The sequence below is a fragment of the Phoxinus phoxinus genome (genome assembly GCF_949152265.1).
Source record: "Phoxinus phoxinus genome assembly, chromosome: 22".
Lineage (NCBI taxonomy): Eukaryota > Metazoa > Chordata > Actinopteri > Cypriniformes > Leuciscidae > Phoxinus > Phoxinus phoxinus.
The window spans coordinates 12,261,924-12,284,249 of NC_136897.1; the positions used below are offsets into that span (position 1 = coordinate 12,261,924).

At 37.4% G+C, this 22,326-nt stretch overlaps 1 protein-coding gene across 2 annotated transcripts; it reads left to right on the forward strand.

Moving 5' to 3' along the window:
* Positions 1-510: 510 nt before the first annotated feature.
* Positions 511-22,198, forward strand: npepps (aminopeptidase puromycin sensitive). 2 transcript variants are annotated; one of them, XM_079597177.1, is made up of 23 exons: positions 511-834; positions 3,469-3,553; positions 3,699-3,776; positions 3,969-4,090; positions 5,511-5,618; positions 6,029-6,229; positions 6,853-6,949; positions 7,048-7,081; positions 7,311-7,425; positions 7,532-7,696; positions 7,948-8,052; positions 8,799-8,859; positions 10,179-10,288; positions 10,556-10,619; positions 10,731-10,870; positions 12,451-12,585; positions 13,258-13,477; positions 15,766-15,908; positions 17,913-17,969; positions 18,055-18,162; positions 19,170-19,325; positions 19,444-19,491; positions 20,201-22,198. In XM_079597177.1, exons 1-23 carry the CDS (start codon positions 553-555, stop codon positions 20,345-20,347), a joined length of 2,781 nt encoding a protein of 926 aa, XP_079453303.1. In that variant the 5' UTR covers positions 511-552; the 3' UTR covers positions 20,348-22,198. The 2 variants fall into 2 exon arrangements, with proteins under 2 accessions (XP_079453303.1, XP_079453304.1); XM_079597178.1 differs by having other exon boundaries at positions 10,734-10,870.
* Positions 22,199-22,326: the final 128 nt, after the last annotated feature.

Below are 22,326 nucleotides of genomic sequence, written 5' to 3' on the forward strand. Positions count from 1 at the left end.
ATATATACTAACATTTCTTTTAAAACAATTATTTGTAACATTTCTGCACTTTGACTTTTAAACTAGCTACTTTTTGCTGAATCAGTCAAATCCACGATTTTTGTTGCGGTCACAGTTGTTTGGCGAATTTATATATCAAATCAATTCAATTTGAGCATATTGAGCTATTTGAGCATACGAAACAACATTTATATCAGATTTTGTTGCTGGTTTGAAATATGTTATTTAATTGTGTGAGCTCGGCCAGCAGTTTTGGAGATTTCAGAATTCCCCCATTGATGGATGCCCGAAATAGCGGAGTGCCAGGAGTCGTTGCAAATATGGCCAGCACCGAGTGAACAGACTTTCCTCGAAAGGGACTTTGGTTCAAGTTGATAACGCAAATGCGCCGCCTTTACCAATCCGATTTGTTAACGACTCGTTCATTTAGATTAGTGAACGAATCATTCAGACCGGTTTGGTGAGCCAATTTAACCGATTCACTGAAAAGCTTCGGACATCTCTACCCGAAGAGGGGGCGGGGCACAGCGAGGACCATCTCCAACGGGTTGTATGTTGTTTTTCATGAGTTGTCGGGTGTCTCTGTCAGTCATACGGCTAGCCCTACCCCGCAATCCGACTCCAATAGCGAAGCCCGTGTCTCCGACTCTCCGAGCAAGCAAACTCCCAGTCCGTTTTAATTCGGTCTCCAGCGTATCGACATTATTCAGCATGCCCGAGCGGAGGCCCTTCGTGCGGTTGCCCACTGACGTCTACCCCGTCAACTACGGGCTGCGCCTCAAGCCCGACCTCATCGACTTCACCTTCGAGGGCAAACTGGAGGCAGCCGTGGAGGTAATGTTGAACCTGATGCCATGCAGCCCATCTGCCCCCCTCTGGTCTGGGCCCCAATGTCATGCCATTTTAATGTTAAGCCTAGTTTTTCACTTTGCATTTTTATAACTGCTGATAGTGTTGTTGCTGCTAATCTAACGAGCTACCTGCTAGTGAACCAGACAGCGGCTTTACACACCACGTCTTTCATATTTACGAGTCCCAGCATGCTTGAATTGTATGATTTGTTACTAAATACTTAAACCTGGTATCCTCTGAGGTCTCACTCTCACAATAAAGAGAAATTAAGCAGTTAGTTTGTTGCCCCGCAAGCTAAAGCGCTAACTGGCGCCACACTGCTAACCACGTTAGCCTGCAGAGCTGCTGTCAAAAAGCACGTATATACACACTTAAATGTCGTAATTTAACCTCCTTCCAGGTTATAGTTTTCACGTACATGACCGAGACGGTGAATCAGTCCTGTCTACAAGCTCCTGAGTCACTCTGAGCCTGTCTGACAGTTTACATGATACTTTATAGCTTACAATAATCACAGTGTAGCGCCCGAGGAAATGCTCAGGTGCAGGATGGACTTTGTGGCTGGGGATAAAATAAGTCTAAAACACATATAAATCATCAAAATATGAGGGTCGTTAAAACTGATAAAGATTATACATGATCTTAATTAATCGTTTTATGTCTTTCATAAATAGTTGGTCTTCTCTCTCTCTCTCTCTCTCTCTCTCTCTCTCTCTCTCTCTCTCTCTCTCTCTCTCTATATATATATATATATATATATATATATATATATATATATATATATATATATATATATATATATATATATATATATATATAGTGTGTGTGTGTGTGTGTGTGTGTGTGTATATATATATATATATATATATATATATATATATATATATATACATATCAGTGGATCTTTGTACAGTCGCAGCCGTTACTACTGGGTAAATTGCTGGGGTTGATACTGTAAACAAATAGAAAAGACGGTGGAGGTAAATGCGGGCCAGATGTGATGAAATTGAGGTCCGGCCTATATCATTGCCCTTTGCGTAAGATTGTTTGTGGAGCCTTTTTATAACTCAACAGCTTCACACGTTTAGTCATGTTGTATCCCACTCTCATGCAGCTGTGTTGTGAAAGTTGCCTTACAGTTGATCTTTGTCTAGATGCCAAAACTCATTGGAGCATGAGATTAACTACATCCCCCACAATGCCAAACACATTATGACTGTCATTGTGGACAGATATGGCTCCCGTTGATAAACACCATTAAAATAGTGTACTGCTAGTGGCGGCCTTTTGTCACATGACCAGCGAACTCATTGCATCCAAGTCACATCCAGCTTCAACAAGCCACATGTGCCCTCTAAAGCTTTACCTTGGCAGCCTCAAGCCGCTAAACACAATGCGTACCTTTATGTAGGATACAATTCACCGTAAATGAAGCGTGATAATAGTTAGGTTGAGGAATAATTAAAACAGACTCTGGGATGTATTGTGTCTCTTTGTCTGTAAAAACTAGCTTATGGACATGAGAGCCTGAAAGCTATTGATCGTCCCGGGAAAGTTTCACTTCAGCATTATGCAATAAATGCAGTCTTAAACAGCCCATTGCAACATAAGAGGCCATGCAAACTGTTGGTCTTTTTATTCGTAATCTGATTATATATGCGCACGTCAGAATTTCATAGCAGCAGGAGATGGCCCTTGAGCCTCAGAAAAGCCGTGAGGATTCAGGCGGTTCTTTTTCCATGTGCTCTATATTTGCTTGTTCTCCTGGAGATTTCCTACAACAAAACGAGAAGAGTGAAATCGAATGTGATATGAGCAAGGATCGAGCGAGCGATAGGAGCGAGGATCCCAACACAGTTGCTCAAAGTTGTTTCCTTTTTAGTGTTTTTTGAAAGAAGTCTCACCAAGGCAGCATGTATTTGATCGAAAAAACTGTAATATTGTGAAATATTATTACAGTTTTAAAATATAGTTTATTACTGTAATGTGTCAGGTGATCCTTCATAAATCATTCTAATTATTCTATATGCTGATTTGGTGCACTAGAAGCATTTCTTATTATTATCATTGTTGAAAACAGTTGTGCTGCTTAATGTTTTTGAGGAAACTGATGCATTCTTCAGGATTGATGAAAAGCTCAAAAGAGCATACGAATATATTTATTTGGGCATTTCAGCATTTATTTGAAATATAAATATTTTGTCACATTATAAATGACGCTTGATCAATTTAATGCATTCTCACTGAATAAAAGTATTTGTTAAAAAAAAAAAAAATCTTACCACAAACTTAATTTTATCATTTTAAATGTGAGGTTTATTTATCTTTCTGCGTCAGAGAAAGACCCTGGCTTAGTATTTACTAAACCAGGAAGAATTTTTACTGCACTGATTCATTGTCTGGATTTTATGTAAGTGACGTGAGATCGTTTCATTTTTTTTTTTATGACTGTTATCTGATACAGTTTGAAACAAAGGAAGGTTCATGACGCTTGCAAAAGGCGATGAAGTGTTAATAGAAAAGAAACCACACACCAAATACTGAAAACTGAGGATCATGAAACTACTGGACCCATATGAACATTAAAACCGAACTGTATGTCATTGTTCTTGACAGGTTACGCAAGGGACAAACCAGATTGTGATGAACTGTGCTGATATAGACATAATTACTGCTTCTTTTGTGCCTGAAGGGGGGGAAGGTGAGTGCAACTCAACTGTAATCCACATTTTAGTGATGTATTTGCTCGACTTTTGCCTGATTGCTTGTTCGACCTGCATTCAATGTTTATAGTCAGTTTTTTATTTTTAGGATTAACCGTGCTCATTTTCTCCCCGTCCATTTAGAAATTAACGCTACAGGATTTAACTATCAGAACGAGGATGAGAAGGTTACCCTATGTTTCCCCAGCACTCTGCAAAATGGTAAAGAACTCATATTGTGGCCTGGAAGAAGCCCTCTGCTGTCATGTCAACAGTCTCTGTGTAATGAGTTGCTATAGTGGGTTTATTGACACATGAAAGCGGCTTCAAAGATTGAATGGCCTTTCTTGCTCTGTCCTTCTGTTTTATGTGCCTTTTGTTTGGTTTTTTAATCATAGGCTTCTTGTTTTTCAGGGTCAGGATCATTGAAAATAGACTTTGTTGGAGAGCTGAACGACAAAATGAAAGGCTTCTATAGGAGTAAATACACATCTCCTTCGGGAGAAGTCCGCTTCGCTGCCGTCACACAGTTTGAGGTAAACTCATATCAGGGTACGCGGTTCATTCATTTGTTTGCTTGCTCACTTTCTCTGCCACTGTTTGCTTTATCATTCGTCATGTCCCTCTCTCACTCTTCCTGCTCAGTCATTCACTTTCCTCTAAGATCTTGACTGTGTCTCTCGATAAAGACATTCACATTCGCTTTTGTCCCAAGCGACTTACAAATGAGGAAAAACAAGCAATTTATTATATAGGAGCCTATAATGGAGTCATGCAGAAGTAAAACTAAATAGTGAACTTTTTTTTCAGGCCCCCCGTTATAATGTATGTCTGGCGTGTTGTACCATTTTAATATATTTACTGGTTTTATTTTGATGCTTGCATTATAAATCCATTAAAATATTCATTATTTAAGTACTCATGCTTATTACATTCATACTTGATAGATTTTAATGTGGGAGGGATATGTAACTGAAAGTTTAGCCTCTTAGCTTGAGCTTTGGTTGAAGTTAACTTAATCAGGGCTCAATGATAAGGATGTCCCGCTGGCTCTGGGCCAGTGCAAGAGAGTTGATGGAAAAGTAATTTGCCCTTTTGGTTGAGTGATGCATTGCCACTGAAATATTTACATGCATTGATCTTGTGCATCCATTTTTATGCCTTGCCAAGATTAAGCATTTGGTTTTCGTTGATGTTGTCTAAACTGTTGTTGTACATTTTGCTGATTCTCCTGCAGGACAGTGTTATCTAGCTGACTAAGATAGAAGAGGTTTTGTCGAAATTAGCACAAAAAAAGCTTGTTATAGTCTTGTTAAACTACACACCAATCAGTAATGTTTTGCATCGAATGCCTTCGTATTCCAGCTAAACTTGTTTTATTTACGGTTTTACATTACATATGTGTAATATTTCAAGCTTATTGCAAATTAAAAAAAAATTAATGAAGAAAAAAAGTTGGTTACTTAAACATTTTGTTACTTGAAAATGTTAGAAAAAATTATATATATATATTAAAAAAACGTATAAAAAAAAATATATATATATAATTATTATTTTTTTATCAGTAAAGTTTTGCATTGCATGCCATAATTTTCCAGCGAAAGTGTGTTTTATTTATGGAGTTACATTACAGATTCCTTTTTTTTTTATAAAAAATGAGAGAAATTGGTAACCTAAACAGTGTGTGAATTTAACCGAAAATTAAATTAAATTAAATGTAAATAATTATATAAAAAAAAAATTTTTAGCACTTGGCAATTGAAAATATTGGCAGGGCAAGTAAAGATCGAAACTGCTGGATCAGAAGATCAGAATAGGGTGCTTTTGTGCATCTTCAGTCTTTGATGCCATGCAAATATCCCTGCTCGTGTTTGCATCACTGCAACCCATTCTAATCCTGAATCCTCTCTTCCTGTCTCGCTGTCTCCATCTCTCTCGACGTCTCACCCGCTTCAGGCCACGGACGCACGTCGAGCTTTCCCTTGCTGGGACGAACCAGCTATCAAAGCCACTTTTGACATCACCCTCATCGTCCCAAAGGAGAGAGTAGCCTTGTCGAATATGGTATGTGTCATTTTTCTTTTTTTAATCCTTCCCTCTGGAAACAAACGTCCCTAAATGGCTTTATTCACATTACTGTCAGACTTGTGTATTATCTAACCCAGGCCCAGAGGCATTGTGCCTACCCTTGCAAGTCATGACACTTGGCACACATTAAGCTTACTGCGGTAGTCGGTGTTACCGATGTTACACAGTGCTGTACACCGATTAGATTACTTGGCCACCAATGTCGTTTAATTTTTTTATAGAAAATAAAAAGCATTTAGTTGAGTTGGACATGGATGCTATATTTTTAAACTGAAAGTGTCTGCTCTGCTTCAGCTGAGTTTATGATGATAGTTCGACGTGTGGTTCTGAGAGACTAGTTCCCATACTGAACACACAATATTTCAATCGTGTTTCACTCTCTGCAGAATGTTGTTGACCGAAAGCCATATCCAGAGGATCACAGTCTGGTGGAGGTGAAGTTTGCCACTACACCCATCATGTCCACCTACCTGGTGGCGTTTGTCATCGGCGAGTATGACTTTGTGGAGAATACGTCGTCGGACGGTGTGACAGTCCGTGTGTACACCCCTGTCGGAAAAGCAGAGCAAGGGAAATTTGCACTGGAGGTATGAGAGCTGTTCCCTCAGTCTGTGATGGTTTGCTTTTTCTTTTTTGCTAATCAAATTCAAATCGGTTTAGCTTTCTGTAGTCTGAATCCCCCAGATGAAATCTGATTTTTACAAACCTAATAATATTTTAAAAATCTAAATTTTTAATGTTTTTATTTTTTACAAACATTTGATTAAAATAGAAGAAAAAACGACACTACTGTTTGACCGTTGAGTCAGTATGTTTTTTTTTAAGAGGGAGAGAGAAATTATTACTTCTATTCAGACAGGATACAAAAATGAATGAAAGAGTTTTACAAATAATTTCTGTTTCAAACAAATGCTGTTGTTTCTTTTTATGATTATTTTATTTAATAATATAAACATTTTAGTACTATATATGGTATACAGTGTATTTTTTCATCTATAACTGATAAATAGCTGATAATAAAATTGTATAGTATTTGGTCTAAATAAAAAATAAGCGCTAAAAACTAAAATAATGATGCAAGTGAATTTAAACATGTCAACATTTTAATGCACAGTATGAGAAATAGATATTAATTTATTTAATGCCAGCTGTGGTTGTAATAATACTTTGGTTGTTAAAGTATAAACCTTTTTTTCTTTCTTTTTTCCAGGTTGCTACAAAGACCCTTCCGTTCTACAAAGATTATTTCAATGTTCCTTATCCGTTGCCTAAAATTGATCTAATTGCTATTGCTGATTTTGCTGCTGGTTTGTATCCTTTACATTATAAATTAAACATCTGTCGTAATACACTTTGTCTATTATGTTTAACTAGTTTTAACTTTTGGATTTCTCTTGTCCTGTAGGTGCCATGGAAAACTGGGGCCTTGTTACTTACAGGTGATTTTATGTTTTAAAAGAAACGAATAGCAAACCTGAGACTTCATAAATCATCATGAAAACAGAACCTTGTGCCTTTTAAAAGCAGCTATTCAAGAGAGCTTCATTAATATTTCATCTTTCTTGGTTGCATGTTAATCCCCAGCATACCTCAATAATATGAGATGCATTATGTTGTTTCGTTCTTATGCATTTTTTATTAGAAAATGTTGTGATTGTCCCCTTGCAGGGAGACAGCTCTGCTGATTGACCCAAAGAACTCGTGTGCGTCGTCCCGGCAGTGGGTCGCCCTGGTAGTCGGCCATGAACTTGCACATCAGTGGTTTGGGAACCTGGTTACCATGGTGAGTGTGTTCAAATGTTCATGCTACATAACTTTTTTGTAGGTCACAGTGGTATTTGAATATAACCGTGTTATTCAGGTTGCTGAGAATATGTCTCTTACTGCAGGAATGGTGGACTCATTTGTGGCTTAACGAAGGATTTGCATCTTGGATCGAGTACCTTTGTGTTGACCACTGTTTCCCTGAGTACGACATCTGGACCCAGTTTGTATCTGCGGACTACACCAGGGCTCTGGACCTGGATGCGTTAGATAACAGCCACCCTATTGAGGTCTGCATGAGATGAGTGTGTCTCCCCCATAACCCCAAGCTCTCCCAGTGTGTGTCTCTGGTGTTTGTTGCTTTTACGTGTGTGTGTGGACAGCAGGAAGTTTTGATTTGCACTTTGTTTGTCAGTCCGTCTGTCTACTCAGCCATATCTCTTACAGCATTTAAATTCCAGACCCAGATTTAGCCTAATGAAATATTGATCTCCGAGTCATGTTTCAGTGCGTGTGTGTGTGTGTTTCTTTTGCATCGTAGGTTGATGTCGGACACCCTTCAGAAGTGGATGAAATATTCGATGCCATATCGTACAGCAAAGGGGCATCTGTCATTCGCATGCTGCATAACTACATTGGCGATGAGGTGAGAGTCACGCTTTTGGCCAGCTTCAGAGAGACACACAGTGTAAATCTGGCAGACAGGTGGTCGATGTGACTCCCCCAAGAGGATGTATGAAAAGACATGCTGCTTATCTGTCTATTGTGCTAGAGTCTAAGATCTTTAAGCATTTGTAATCTGACAGATGACTTTTGTTAGTTGTTGCAACCATAGTTCCAGCCATCATTAACACTGACTGACTGACACTGTGTTCACACTTGGCACACTTGGTTTGATTAAAATCTGTGAATGCTGTTAGTGCGGTTGATTTGAATATTATTAATATTATATAATAATAATAATATTTTATTATTTCTCCTTGCAGCAGATCTTCATTTGTATATGTAACAGAGGAATTCCTTCCACTGTTTTGACTCATTTACATACTTATAAGCTCTTTGTGACTTCTCAGCTGGTAAAAATAGCATCATATGTACGCACTAACAAACAAGCGCTTTAGCCCGGCACATAGCATTGTTTTGGTTGTTCCGTAAGTTCCGTAGCAAAATATACACCATAGAAGCTGTTTTATGTTTTGTATCTTTAGGTTCAGTGTTAAAAATGACCAGAATTAAAGGAATCATTTTCTTTTTTTGTTCCGGACCTAAAGAACTAAGAGAAGTGTGAACACCCTTAGATTCATTCACTTTTTTGCAGTTATATTTAGAGCTTTGGTTTTGAATGATATTTGGTTTTGAATGATATTTGATTGAATGATTTTTTTTTTCTAGGATTTTAGAAAGGGAATGAATGCTTACCTTTTGAAGTTTCAGCACAAAAATGCATCTACTGGTAAGTTAACTTGCCATAATATTTGTGAAAATTAAGCTTTAATTTTTATTTTGATGACTGAACAGCCTAATGACCTTGTTAAACCCAAATCAGGATCCTTTATAGCAGATTTTAGGCCTGTTAAGATTATTATATCACATCACCTGTTAACAATTATTTAAAATCCAAATTTAGTTCTAGAATTTGTAGAAAAAATGAGTCTTAAATATCTAATCTAATTGTTTTAAATGTTAACTATTCAAACTGGGTTTTAACCATGAAAACTGCCAAAGAAGCTGGGATTGTGGTTAAAAACAAAATATAAATTGTTTGATCTGCATTTAACCAAGTCCCAACTTTAAAAAAAATGTGTCTTTGGATATTCTGTTACACTCAGATGCACGTCACAATAGGGAAGAAAATATCTGTCACTACTTCTGCTTCATGGCTACTTTAAATATGAATAAATTACTTCTTAAAGCTGTAGTTTGTAACTTTTGGCACTATAGCGGTTAATAAACATAACTGTGTGCTTCTTGCGGTTTGTCTATGACGATTCAGGCAGGTGGTGGTACCAGTCTAAAATAGTCTGAATATAAACGCTTATTACAGGTGTAATAAGCACCTTCAGGATAAGATTCAGGATAAGTGATTCAGGATAAGACAAAAACACGGTTCGGAAAATGGATTCATGATGTACTCGCATAAATTTTGAACACAAAAAAAGTTACGGACTGCAGCTGTAAAGTCTGTGTTTATAGGCTTACACTGTATTTGGCATGAACACAACTCAATTAAGTCGTAAATCACAGTTATTTGTATGATAATTACTCATTAGCCACTCATTAGTTCATAATCATGGCAGTTCTAGCAGTTTTATCTTGAACTCTAGAAAGCTTGCAGTGTGTTGAGGGAGTTTCACTGCATAAAATTTGGATGATATTTCTACAATTTAATTTGAGCTTTACTTTTGTCCGTACTTTGATATTTTCTTTATACTAACTAACTTAATACATTTTAATACAGTATTACAAATGACATTTTATAATATAAATTTGCCATTTATTTTCACTTGTGCTCCGTGGACTGCTATTAGGAGAAGGTATCCATAAGGAAGTGATTAAGCATTGCCTTGAGGCCAATGATCCGATCCAAACAACAGAAATTACAGCTGTAGAGTAATAACATGGTGTTACAATGTAATTCTGACACAGCATAGTATTTGGCGGGAGAGTTGTGGGCGTGTGATCTGCCACCAGTGTTGTTATTATGCTTTGTTAATTGTTGTGTAGTCAGAAAGAAAAGGTGTGACGTTCTCTCTTTCTCTTTTTCTATCCCAGAGGACCTATGGGAGTGTTTGGAGCAAGCAAGCGGGAAGCCTATTGGCGCAGTGATGAATTCCTGGACCAAACAAATGGGCTTCCCTATTTTAGTTGTGGATCAAGAGCAGGTAACATTTACAGACCCATTCTCATCATTTTTGTTTGGTCATCATCCAGCACAGTGGGAATGTTTTTCTTTCAAATTTCTCTGGATGTTCTTTCCCCTAAAGTTTTCAAATACAATTTAAATAACCCTCGGGGTATTGGGAAGTCTTGCTGAGATGGACTATGAGCTTCTCAGGGAGCATCTGGTAATAACAACTGTTGTCTTGGCAATACAAGATGTAATCAGAGCTGAAATAATTGCTTTTGATTTTTTTTTTTTCCCTTTCCAGCATGGCAGTGACCGTGTGCTGAAAATGTCTCAGAAGAAGTTCTGTGCTAGTGGACCACGTAATGGTACATGAAAAAAAGAGAGCAGTTAAACTAGGCATTGAACCCGCTGACTGTTTAACAATTTATTTATCTGTCTTTTTCTGACTCTGTTATACCCTAATTTCCGTGTGCTAGAAGAGGACTGCCCCAATTGGATGGTTCCCATCAGTATCTGCACCAGTGAGGACCCGAGCTGCACTAAGATGAAGGTTCTGTTGGACCAGCCTGAAACCACAGTTAACGTCACCAACGTTGCACCTGACCAGTGGGTCAAGGTCAGATTGCTGTGTTTTATGTATTTTATAGAAAAGGCTATTTATACTTCAAATATCATAGGTCATATTATGGAAAATGGTATAACTAAAACAGCTGCTTAATTTTGGGGGTCAGAGAGGTTGAAAAAGGATAAAACTAAATTCAAGGTTCCTATGCAGTTTGGATAAGTATGGAATTAGATTTAATTTCCTGGTAGGGGTGGCCGATTATACCGGTAGAAATTTGTCAACTGGAAGAGATTTTGGACTGTCATCTCTGTCATGTTGCTGTGCTGCGAGGTCACGCTTATCACTTGCATGCGTTTTGCAGCATTGCGGTTTAAAAACAGGTGATTTTAAACCATTGAAGCCCAATTAACAACTAGCCGCCTAATTGGAAACCGCCTGAACGGTTAAATACACATACCTATGTGTCAAAGTGACCATGTATTTGCAAGTGAACATAGTCATTTATGTCTTAAGTGAACGTAAACAGTTGAGAAAGAAAACACACGAGTATATTGGATCCGTGCAGTCTGTCTTAAAGTGACAGCATCCAAATTCACCTGCTGTCATTAATATTAAATAAATAAAAAGAGAGAGAAACTTGGCTGAATCACTTTTGTAACTTTAATAAGAATAAATGTATATTTAATTTACACAGTAAAGACAATGCATTGTTTTATTATGCGTTTGATTACTTCATACATTTTATGTATGTTTCTAGTGCTTGACATTTTTCAATTTCATTTGTCTTTGTTCTTTTGTCGTTTTTTTTCTTTGCTCTTTATCAGTTTACTTGTCTTCAGTAAGCTAAGCTTGAGAGGTTTTTTTTGGCTAGGATTGGTTTTTTAAATGGTATTGCAATTTAACAGAACTGAAAGTATTATTAATTACAAAGGTATCAAACATTTTGATATCATAACCTTATTCAAAGCAAAAATAACTGTATCATGTGATCTATATCGTTATTGTGAAATAAAATATAATCATAATCATGATTTTGGTCATATCGCCCACCCCTATTACCAGGTCTGGAAAAGTATGTAAAAATAAAACAGTCTGGAAACACACATATTTTTCCACACATTATTTACCCTATTTAGGTTTCTAAAATATAAAAGTAAGAATTTCTAAATTTATCATATAAGCAGAGTGAATTCATGGCAAAATTTAGTGATTCTTTACCATAAGCGAGTCTCTTTTGAACTTCACTAAAGAATGTGTATGTGCCACTCAAACCAGCAACAGATAAAGGAGCAAACAATCATTTAGTTCAGACTGTACTCTGCTGTTTGGTGGTCGTGCAACATCAAACCACGATTGCATCATCAAAACGATGTGTCAGAGGTGATATATGCAGGCTATAAAGCATTTTAGGTTCTTCTCATCATTCAAGCGTATGATATCACTTCAACAAAACCAATGAGGGAAAAAACGTATACTTCTAAAAATATTTACAGATGATTGTACTATTTAACAAATAATGCTGCATAAATCATTTATGTTAAATATGGTGCAAAAATGTGTAGGAACCCTGTAAACGACAGCATCTATGCAATCTATATGTTCAAACTGTGTTTGTTTTCTTCCATGTGCAGATTAATCCAGGTACCGTAGGATTCTACAGGATCCAGTACAGCTCAGCCATGCTGGAGAGTCTTCTGCCTGGTATCCGAGACCTCACACTGCTGCCTGTGGACCGCCTGGGTCTGCAAAACGACCTCTTCTCTCTGGTGAGACGCCACACATGAGCCTGAATCATTGGTTTGCAAGTCAGAGTAAAGGCTCAGGTCTCCACCTTGAGTCAGTTCTCAAGTATTTATGATGAAGACTTGAGTGAAGAGTCAAGTTACACACAGTCTTATGGAAGTCAGGTTCTTTTAAGCCTCCAGGTCTGACTAATACATTATAAATGATCAATCAAATCGTGTGAGTTTTGTTACTTAAGCTCCAACAACAACAAAAAGACTTACAAGACTGCTGAGAAATGTTGTTGAATTTTAGCTGGAACTATACATTTTTTAGGAAGGGGTTATCAGAAACTGTACCGTGCAAGTATTTTTAATATCCATTGGCCTATTTCGGTTGAATTTATAATAATGATCTAGCCTATTCATACAGCACCAAAAATCCAATTAAATGTATTATATTAAATTTGTAAAAATATAACTAATTATGTGCTTGTCTTAGTGCTTCATTGATTTAGTATTGGTGTTTCAATGAGCTCTTTTATAGGCTACAGTTCTTTTTCAGTGTTGCTATCATTGTGTTCAGTGTTACTGAAAGGTTTCTTGAGAAAAGCAATTTCAACAATATCATTATTCATCTCTGTCTCTCCTCTCTGTCTGTTACCACCTTCTGTTTTTAATAGTGTTGTGCTGTCTGTCTCTCTGTCATGCCCTCAGGCTCGAGCAGGTATGATCAGTACTGTGGAGGTGTTGAAGGTGATGGAAGCATTTGTGAATGAGCCAAACTACACGGTGTGGAGTGACCTGAGCTGTAATCTGGGTGTTCTGTCCTCTCTGCTCTCACACACTGACTTCCACGAGGACATCCAGGAGTTCATCCGAGATCTCTTCACCCCTATTGGCATGAAGCTGGGATGGGACAGCAGAGCCGGAGAGGGTGAGAGCCAGAACTCAAAATTCATAAAGAGATAGTTCACCCAAAAATCCAAACAGTCATAATTTACTCACTGTCATTCCAACCCTGTTTGATTTACTTTCTTCTGTGGAAAATATAAAGAAGATAATTTGAAGCTTTTGAGCCCATTAACTTTGATTGAATGGGAGAAAAAAAAACTTTGTTTCACAGAAGAAAGTCATGCAGGTTTGGAACATCATGGTAAATGTGTCAACTGTACATTTAAAGAGTAGAGACCATATTCTGATATATTCCATATTCTGAGACCATTTTTTTTTTTTGCTCAAGTCCATTTGTTAGCAAATGTTTTTTTTTATACTATAATGGCTCGTTTCCACTGAGAGGTACAGTACGGTTCGGGTCGGTAAACCATGATCCGGCTAGCGTTTCCACCGCCAACAGTACCCTTACTTGATAGGCGTGGTGTTTGCCGGAAACAAGCGATCGACATCATTTTCGCGCGAAGCAGAAAGTGATCGTAAACAACAATGGATGACATACAGCAGATCTTGTTCTTGCTTCTCGACATGTTTGTCACAAGACGACAAGCGCCGACATTAGGCATTTCTCAATACCAAGTACGCAAAGTTCGGACTTGCCAAGTCTGACTCAGGAGAATGACTCCCGGTAATTCTTCTATTGGAACAGCGCGTTCTTGAAAGCGTCACTCAGCTTACTCTGCTACTCCGGTTATATGTACATTTTAGGCAACAATAACACAAAATGTGTTATAAAACACCACTCATCCTCTTCGTTTTCATTTAAATAAATTTGAAACCTTATAGGCACACAAATGTGGTTCAGGGAATGCATATTGATTCACTGCATGTGTAACATTAGCCTATTTATAACAACACAAAATATAAAACACACCCGTTATTCCAGGCAATATGTGCATTTGTACAAATGTTGCAATAAACAACATTACAGTGATAATCTTAATTAAAAATAACAAAACTCAACTATCTCTTTTTGTTAAATTTCAGTTTTATCAATCATAGCCATTATACAAGTATAAGTAAAAGGTACAAGAAGCTATACAATAAGAAATAAAGAAAACAATTCAGTCAAATATACAAATTCAGCGCTATAGTCTAACGTAAAGTTAAGTTAAAGTAAATTTAAATAGCCTAAATATATGAAACTTCACTTAGCCCTCAGCCAAAACGATTGGCCAGGGAACGAATTATATCCCGTTATGTCTACACAAGACAAATTATATCTCATGTTTCTCATGATCGCCTGGAATGGATCTCACAACCTGGATCAAATTTTCATAAATCTTTATAAATAAACCACAGATTTGAGCTTTAAACAACTACATTCTCGCCTGAAAAACTCTTAAAACTACATTTCGTGACACTAGTATTATTTTTCAACTGTATATAAAAAAATGGCGCTTCTAATGTTTTCATTCCCCTTGAAGTGACGATTCTCTGTCAACCAATCAACATTCGTTTCGGCACTTTGGTACCATTCACAACTTTTGACAGTGGAAATGCAAATAATTGTGCACCGTACTGTACTGTACCACTCAGTGGAAACGAGCCATAACAGTCATGATTTAGTTTTACATGACAATTTTCTATACCTTCTAAATGTTAATAATATTGGTTGATATCTTTACATGTGCAATGAGTGATAGCTCACCTGCCAATTTGCTAAATGCTGTATGGGAGTTGATATATAAATGTGTGCGAGCAATGAGCATATGTTAATGTTCTCATAGTTGGGATGTAATAACCATGGCAGTATCACAAGCCTTTTTTTTTTTTTTTTTTTTTGCATTTAATAATGGTCAGGGTTAGGATTGTCACAATACTAAATTTCCTGTAGTCAATACCAGTATCAGGAAAATTTAATTTTTCACACTACATAATTTGAATGGAGTGTTTTAATGAACGCTAAATAATAAAGTGTTTGTATTTGTCAAGCTTCAAATCGGAATAGATTTTTTTTGACAACAACTGCTCATTACACACGTCAATACACTATTTATCCGTATTTATGTGCGAATTGATCCTCTCGATACAACTTCTGTATCACAAGTATTTGCACTTGCGCAACAGTCAGACGTTCGTCTAGAATCTGGACTGTTTCCCTCACAAAAGTTTGTTTGCATGGTACATTAATCCCTTTTTTTACGGTGAAATATCTTGTTTTAATTTAGCTCAATGCTTTTTGGTTGATTAGTTCTCATTCATTTGTCATGAGACATTCAAATAAAGTGCTCTTTCGTTTGTTGCCCCTCTCCCCTGTCTCTTGTTCAGGACATTTGGACGCCCTGCTGCGAGGTCTGGTGCTGGGGAAGCTGGGTAAAGCGGGGCATAAGGCCACTCTGGAGGAGGCCCGGCGGAGATTCAAAGAACACGTGGAGGGTAAACAGATTCTGTCTGCAGACCTCAGGAGTCCAGTGAGTCCTCTAGCATTACCATTTATAACACAGACATTTGCATCATGCTGCACTTAGCATGTATTGTCATGGAGAAAGATGCCAAAGCTTAGACTTTATTGGTGGAGACAAAAAAAACTGAGATACTTGGGTACCTTCCAACTCTTTTTAATTAGCTCATCCACAGTTGTTATCAAATCTACTAGCTACTCCCTAATAGTGGCATGGTCTGTTTTGAAACATTTATCACATGTTGAAGGCCAAAGAAGAGATTACTATATTATGCAGGTGCAAGTTTAGCTAAGGTGAGACCTAGAGTGTCGTGCAGTCAATAGGGGCTTTTGCACCGGTTAGTTCTGGGAACTAGCCAACAGGGTGGTCCCCCTGAGAACGAATGGTTCCCCTAGGAACATTTTGCTGTGTGCGTTCGCACCGCCAGTAGGAACTCTGAAGTGACGTAAGCCACGCTTGTTGTTGTGACTTTTATTTTGACGGCGCGGTGGACCTTGAGCCTGAGCTCATAGTGCTTGCATTTTCCGTGTTCGATTAGTTTATGATCTGTCTAACACGTTATTAGATAGAACTGTTTTACAAAGAAAGTAGACAGTAAATGAAAAGGTATTAGCGTGCCGTGTGGTTGATGTCCAATCTTGCTAGATGAGCAGAAACAGTAGTCAACATTTGAAGTGGATCAAAACCTTTCATTAAAGTTATACATTCATTTTCAACAATATCCGTTCTTGTCTTAGGACAACTTTGATTAACTTTTTTGATCCACTTCAAATGTTGACTAATGTTTATCTTGGTCCCGTCAAAGTTGCATTAGATTTTCTCCTCAGCTTAAAGGTTAAGAGGTCCATCTATCACTGTTTTCCATGTTCATAGAGTTACTTTGTGGAGTAAATAAATAGGCTATAATCTGTGTTTACACAGCTTTTTAAAAAAGGGCAGGTGCTGGTCTTTCGCATGCGTTCGGGCAATCAGTGTACACTTACGTCACTGGTAGTTCCTGTAGTGCTGGTTTAGACCCTACTCTGAAGTAGAAGCTAAATTAGTTCCTCCAAAAGGAGTTCCTAGAACCAAAATTGTTCCTAGTTCCTGCGGTGCGAACACGCCAAAAACCGAGTTCTTTCGCCAATAATTCTAGGAACTATGAAAAGGTTCCTCTGGTGCGAAAGCCCCTTTTGTTACCCATAGCTTGAAGGCCAAAAGAAGAGCTTACTATTGTTATGAAGGTGCGAATTCATGGCAAGTTCAGCTAAAGGGAGATGTACAATGTACATCACAGAAGCCTGAACAACCACCTCGCTTTTAAATCGCTTGTAAATGCCCATGCGGCCGTGCGCTTTTTACCTTCGCTTTCGAATTAGCAGCGATTCTGGGGAGGAAATTGCTTGAATGTTGGGTTCATTTTCATTCTTAATGAAAAACACAACAGCAAAACAGTTCAATGACCAACTCGCTTATATTAAACATAAAACTGTCATTAACAAAACGAATAAGCACGGCAGCCTCATTCTTGTGGTGTGTGTGTAAAGGGTTACCTCCGGATGCTGCCGCCTTCATCAGGCAAAGTTTACAGATTGCCTCAATGTTTGCAGGTTCCCTATTAGCATTGGGTTTAACTCTAAAATATTGGTAATGTGGCGCTTTTACATTTAGTTTTGAAACCAAATCTTCCCCCATCGTCTTGTCAGTCGCTCGCCTCACTCTCGTCACATGATAAATTAAATCTGACTCATGCTGCTGATCTGTGCTGTGAGACTCGTTCGGCTCACTCTGAATTGAGCATACACCTTCAGTTTTTAATTGTGGTCTCTGTTCTCTGACTGAACTAAATTATTTTTATTACCGGTACTATAAAAAAAAAAATTCAAAACGATGGTGGGGGTGGTGCCGCTGTGGGCAAGTGATGTAATAGGTGTGCGGCTGAACACCATGTAACACCAGTTATACTGACTATCGCAGCAAGCCTAGTTTCAACATGTCCCTGTAAACAGGTTCTTTTTTTCTTCATATTTGTAGGTGTACCTGACAGTTCTGAAGCACGGAGACAGCACAACGCTTGACACCATGCTCAAGGTGACAATTTACACGTGTCTAAACATTGGTTACAGCGTTAAAGGTGCAAACAAACAAAATGGCATCTTTCATTTTCTGTGTTCAGCTTCATAAGCAGGCAGATATGCAGGAGGAGAAGAACCGCATCGAGAGAGTGCTGGGAGCCATTCCCGCTCCTGACCTCATCCAGAGAGTGCTTAACTTTGCCCTGTCGGTACGTGAATACGCACACGCTTACTGTAGAAAATAGGTCAGACTGTGGACAATTTTAAAGCACCAGAAACACGCTTTCCAAGAGTGTGAAATGTTTGAACAGATACATGGAATGGCAGGAAACATTAGTCATGTCCTTTTAGGTGAATCCTGCTAAACCTGTCAATAAGGGTGGGTGATATGCAAAATCTTATTTCACAATGATGATATATATCAAATGGAAGCTTGTTTACGTTTGACTTAACTTGCAATTACGACTTTATATCACGCAATTCTGAGAAGAAGAAAAAATGATTGTGATAAAAAGTTGCAATTATCTTTTAAATGTTTTTTTTTTTTTTCTCTGTGGTGGAAACAAGCTTCCATAAAATCATGATTATAGCTATTTTTGTTATATTTTTAGCTGTTAAAAAGAAGACCAAATAATACAAACAAGTGGAAGAATATAATAGAACAAAGATACAAATTAAATAAACTTTCAGGTACAGTAGGCTTATTTAGCATAAAATAAATACTACATAAATTGAGTAATCAAATGTAAAAGTAAAACACTGCATAGTCTTCTCTGTATGAATTAAATATAAATTGATTCTTACTAAAGATACAAAAGTTTTAGTCTAGAGTAGTGAGTGATTTTCTCCGTTTTTTGTTGTTTGATTGACATTAATGACAGAGAGCAGCAGGTTTATAAAGGGCTGTCACTTTAAAAATTAATATACTGATACACATCCAGTTTTTACCCAACTGTTAGTTCATTTAAGACGTAACCGACTTGTATGTTTATGTATCTTTAATATTGTTGAATTTAATGTTTAAAGATTTAAACAATTTTCCCCAGGAGATCAATAAATCACCATTTTCATCTCTCGCTCATTTTTGAATTAACATTCTCACAAGAAATCCAATCTGACACGCTCATTCTCTGAGCTCTAATCTGAATCTGTAGGAATGAAACCTCTCCAGTGACGGTGTGAACAGTGACACTGATTCTGGCTGTGGTATTTTTAGGAGGATGTTCGTCCCCAGGACACTGTGTCTGTAATCGGGGGCGTAGCTGGAAGCAGCAAACAGGGGCGCAAAGCTGCATGGAAATTTGTTAGGGACAACTGGGAAGAACTTCATAACCGTTACCAGGGCGGCTTCCTCATATCAAGACTCATCAAGGTGAAACAAGTGCAATTAAGATGAGAAATACTGTACCAAATCTAATTTGATTGTGTATAATCACTATGTGTATATATATATGCAGTGTTGATGCGTTGTTTTTGATTCTTCACTGCAGCTGACAGTGGATGGGTTTGCAATAGATAAAATGGCTGCTGAAGTTAAGGTGAGCATCATCTCATGTCACTTGCAAAGCCTTTTTTGCATTCTACAGACAATGTTGTCCAAAGTGAATGGAAATTTCTGTAATATATGATTTTCTAGTTATGTTCTGCTTGGAAATTGTATTTCATTTGACTGGATTTTGCTTTTGGGAAGAGTAAAACTTGCTTTACTATGCAAGCAAATTGTTCAGTTGATTCACAGCCGGTTCACTAATCTGAAGGATTTATTAGTAAATCAGATTGAATATGAATGAGTTATAAGTCCTTATACAGTTATATAAAAAGAAATGGTTCAAAAAATGTTTAAACTCTACAGGAGCACTGTTAATATAATGTATTTAAACACACAAAAAAAAACTGAGTATCACTTAATGTACGAATGCAACTCAATTATATAACAAAATATGAAACAAAATGGTATTTGTTCACATTTTTAAAGTTTCATTGTCTGTTTTGATTTTCACTTAAAAATTAATGAATGTCATTATATAAGTTGGATTTATTTTCAAGAAATATAACATGTAACATATCAAACATAACTTGTCACAGAAGGATATTTGTCTACATTCACATGATGCAATAGATACCAATAGAAACAATAGATATCCTGTTAAAGATGAAGATCATTTGAGTATTAAGTTTAAAAAGAGACTGATAACCACTGCAGGTTGCTGTTCTTCACAGAAACCGATTTGTTTTTTTTGTTTTCAGAGTTTCTTTGAAAGTCATCACGCACCAGCGGCCGAGCGCACGGTACAGCAGTGCTGCGAGAACATTCTCCTGAACGCCGCCTGGCTCAAGAGAGACGCAGATGACATCCACCACTATCTCCTGCAGCGGAAAGCGCCCCCTGTCTGACCTCCGAACTTTGACCCCTCCCTGACCTGCTCACTCACTCCAAAATGAGCATCATCTGGCTATCTTCAGCGAAAACAGAAATGATTTCAAAACTGCAACTCCATCTTAAGAATTTCCCAAGAGTCAATAAAGAGAAGTGAAACTAGGAAACAAGACCGTTATTCACGCTTGAGTGTGACGTAGTTCCCCATTCTGCCAGTGGGAGGCGCAAGTGTACTCGAGCAGAGCTGTGACTGAGACGCAAGAGATTCTCCATGTTATTTTACGAGCTGGTAATGCATGTCAACACATCGTTCCCTCAGTATGGCACTCCTCTTAATGCAGTGGTATTATAACGCAATCATCTCTCTTTCCTTGCATTTACCGGTAAAAAAAAAAAAAAAAAAAATCAAGCATGATGTTGAAATGCTCAATTTTAAGTTTGTTTGTTTGTGTTTTCTTTTGTTCTGTACAAATGACGATCTCCTCCTCCAGTTTTATTTAGTAATGGCTATATACGCATTTGACCCAGAATCCTCTGCGGCGTGACTGGGCAGAATGGAGGTTAAAGGTTGGGATGCACTGGTAACTGAACGGACTCTATGGTAACGGCTCTGAATCCCATCGTTAGTAACGGTTAGGACTGAAGACGCATAAGCATGGTACTGTGTGTATATTGTAAACTGCGAGCATTAGTTCTGAGACCTTCAATTAATCTGAAATGTGATTATATATACATCCGTCTTTGCCCTTGTCTCCTGTACGTCACTGTCATCTGTTGTTCAGCACTTCCAGAGGTTCACACCTCCAGAAACTGCGAGAATTCAACACAATGGAAGTCAGAAAAAGTCATTAGCATCTGCCATGATAATGCAAAGCTGTTAGAGAAACATTTTATAAGATCTATTTAATGATTATTATTTTACTGTTGTTGAAATCAAAAAACGCCCCCCCCCCAAAGAAAAATCATGATTTGACCTGGTTTCAAACTTGGAGGCCTTAAATTGGTTAAGCGTATTGTTCGATGGCATGGTACCCTTGTTGAACCCTAAACAGAATTTATTATCTGATGTGGCGCCCAATGTGGTTCATGATCATCAAAATCTGTCTCTAAATCTTTCCCTGAAATGTGCTTTTGTTTAAAAATACAATTGATGTTCATTAAAGAAGATGAGAAAAAATATGGGCACAACTGTATTGTTGGAATGCTATATTGGATTTGTACATGTGGGGTATGACTCTTCTTCATGCTCTTTATGTTTTTGTGCATTTTGTAAACGATACACAAATGAACATGTATTCCTTCAATGTATATGCCATAGACATTCAAATGAGTGTTTCAAAAACATATCACTTATGAATATAAATGTAAATAATGAGTTTAAATCGTGTGCAGCAGGTACAATGGGAGGAAAGACGAGGACTTTGATTTTATCAGCATTACTAATGCTCAGTTTTGGTCACTGACGCACAGATTTGATGATGAAAGTTCACCTATGTTTGCACAGGTTTTATTTTGTTCACTGTGCAACATGCAGACTGCAGTTTGCATATCTGAATGAATTTGAATAGCAGATTTCAAACATCAATGATAGTGTCACAGAGTCTGATTTCACAAGATTTTCATTACATTATTGCCGAAGACAACAAAAACTATAGGCAATAAAGAAAATCACATATCATGCAAGAGAGGAACCTTTTGCAATGGACTGCTTGCATTTATAAAAATATAAAAAAATTACAAGTGATTAATCTGTGTTCCAGCTTTAAAATTAGCTGGTAGCTTAATAAAAGCAGTCATGAAAAAACTGGAAATAAGATTTGTTTAAAAATGTCATGAGAAATAAAATCGTGTAAAATCGTTCGTTTCTATAGTGAATTATGTTTCGTTTTTTTTTTCGATATGCTCAGGGATTAAATATTTTGTCGGCTGTAAAATGTTCTTTGAAAATGCATCTATATAAAATTATCCATAAAAAAAAACCGTTCATCCACCAATG

Coding starts and splice junctions, on each gene's coding strand:
- npepps (XM_079597177.1), top strand. CDS start 553: ATGTTGTTTTTCATGAGTTGTCGGGTGTCTCTGTCAGTCATACGGCTA. Junction 10,289..10,555: donor TAGTTGTGGATCAAGAGCAG/GTAACATTTACA, acceptor TTCCCTTTCCAG/CATGGCAGTGACCGTGTGCT. Junction 13,478..15,765: donor GGACAGCAGAGCCGGAGAGG/GTGAGAGCCAGA, acceptor TCTCTTGTTCAG/GACATTTGGACGCCCTGCTG.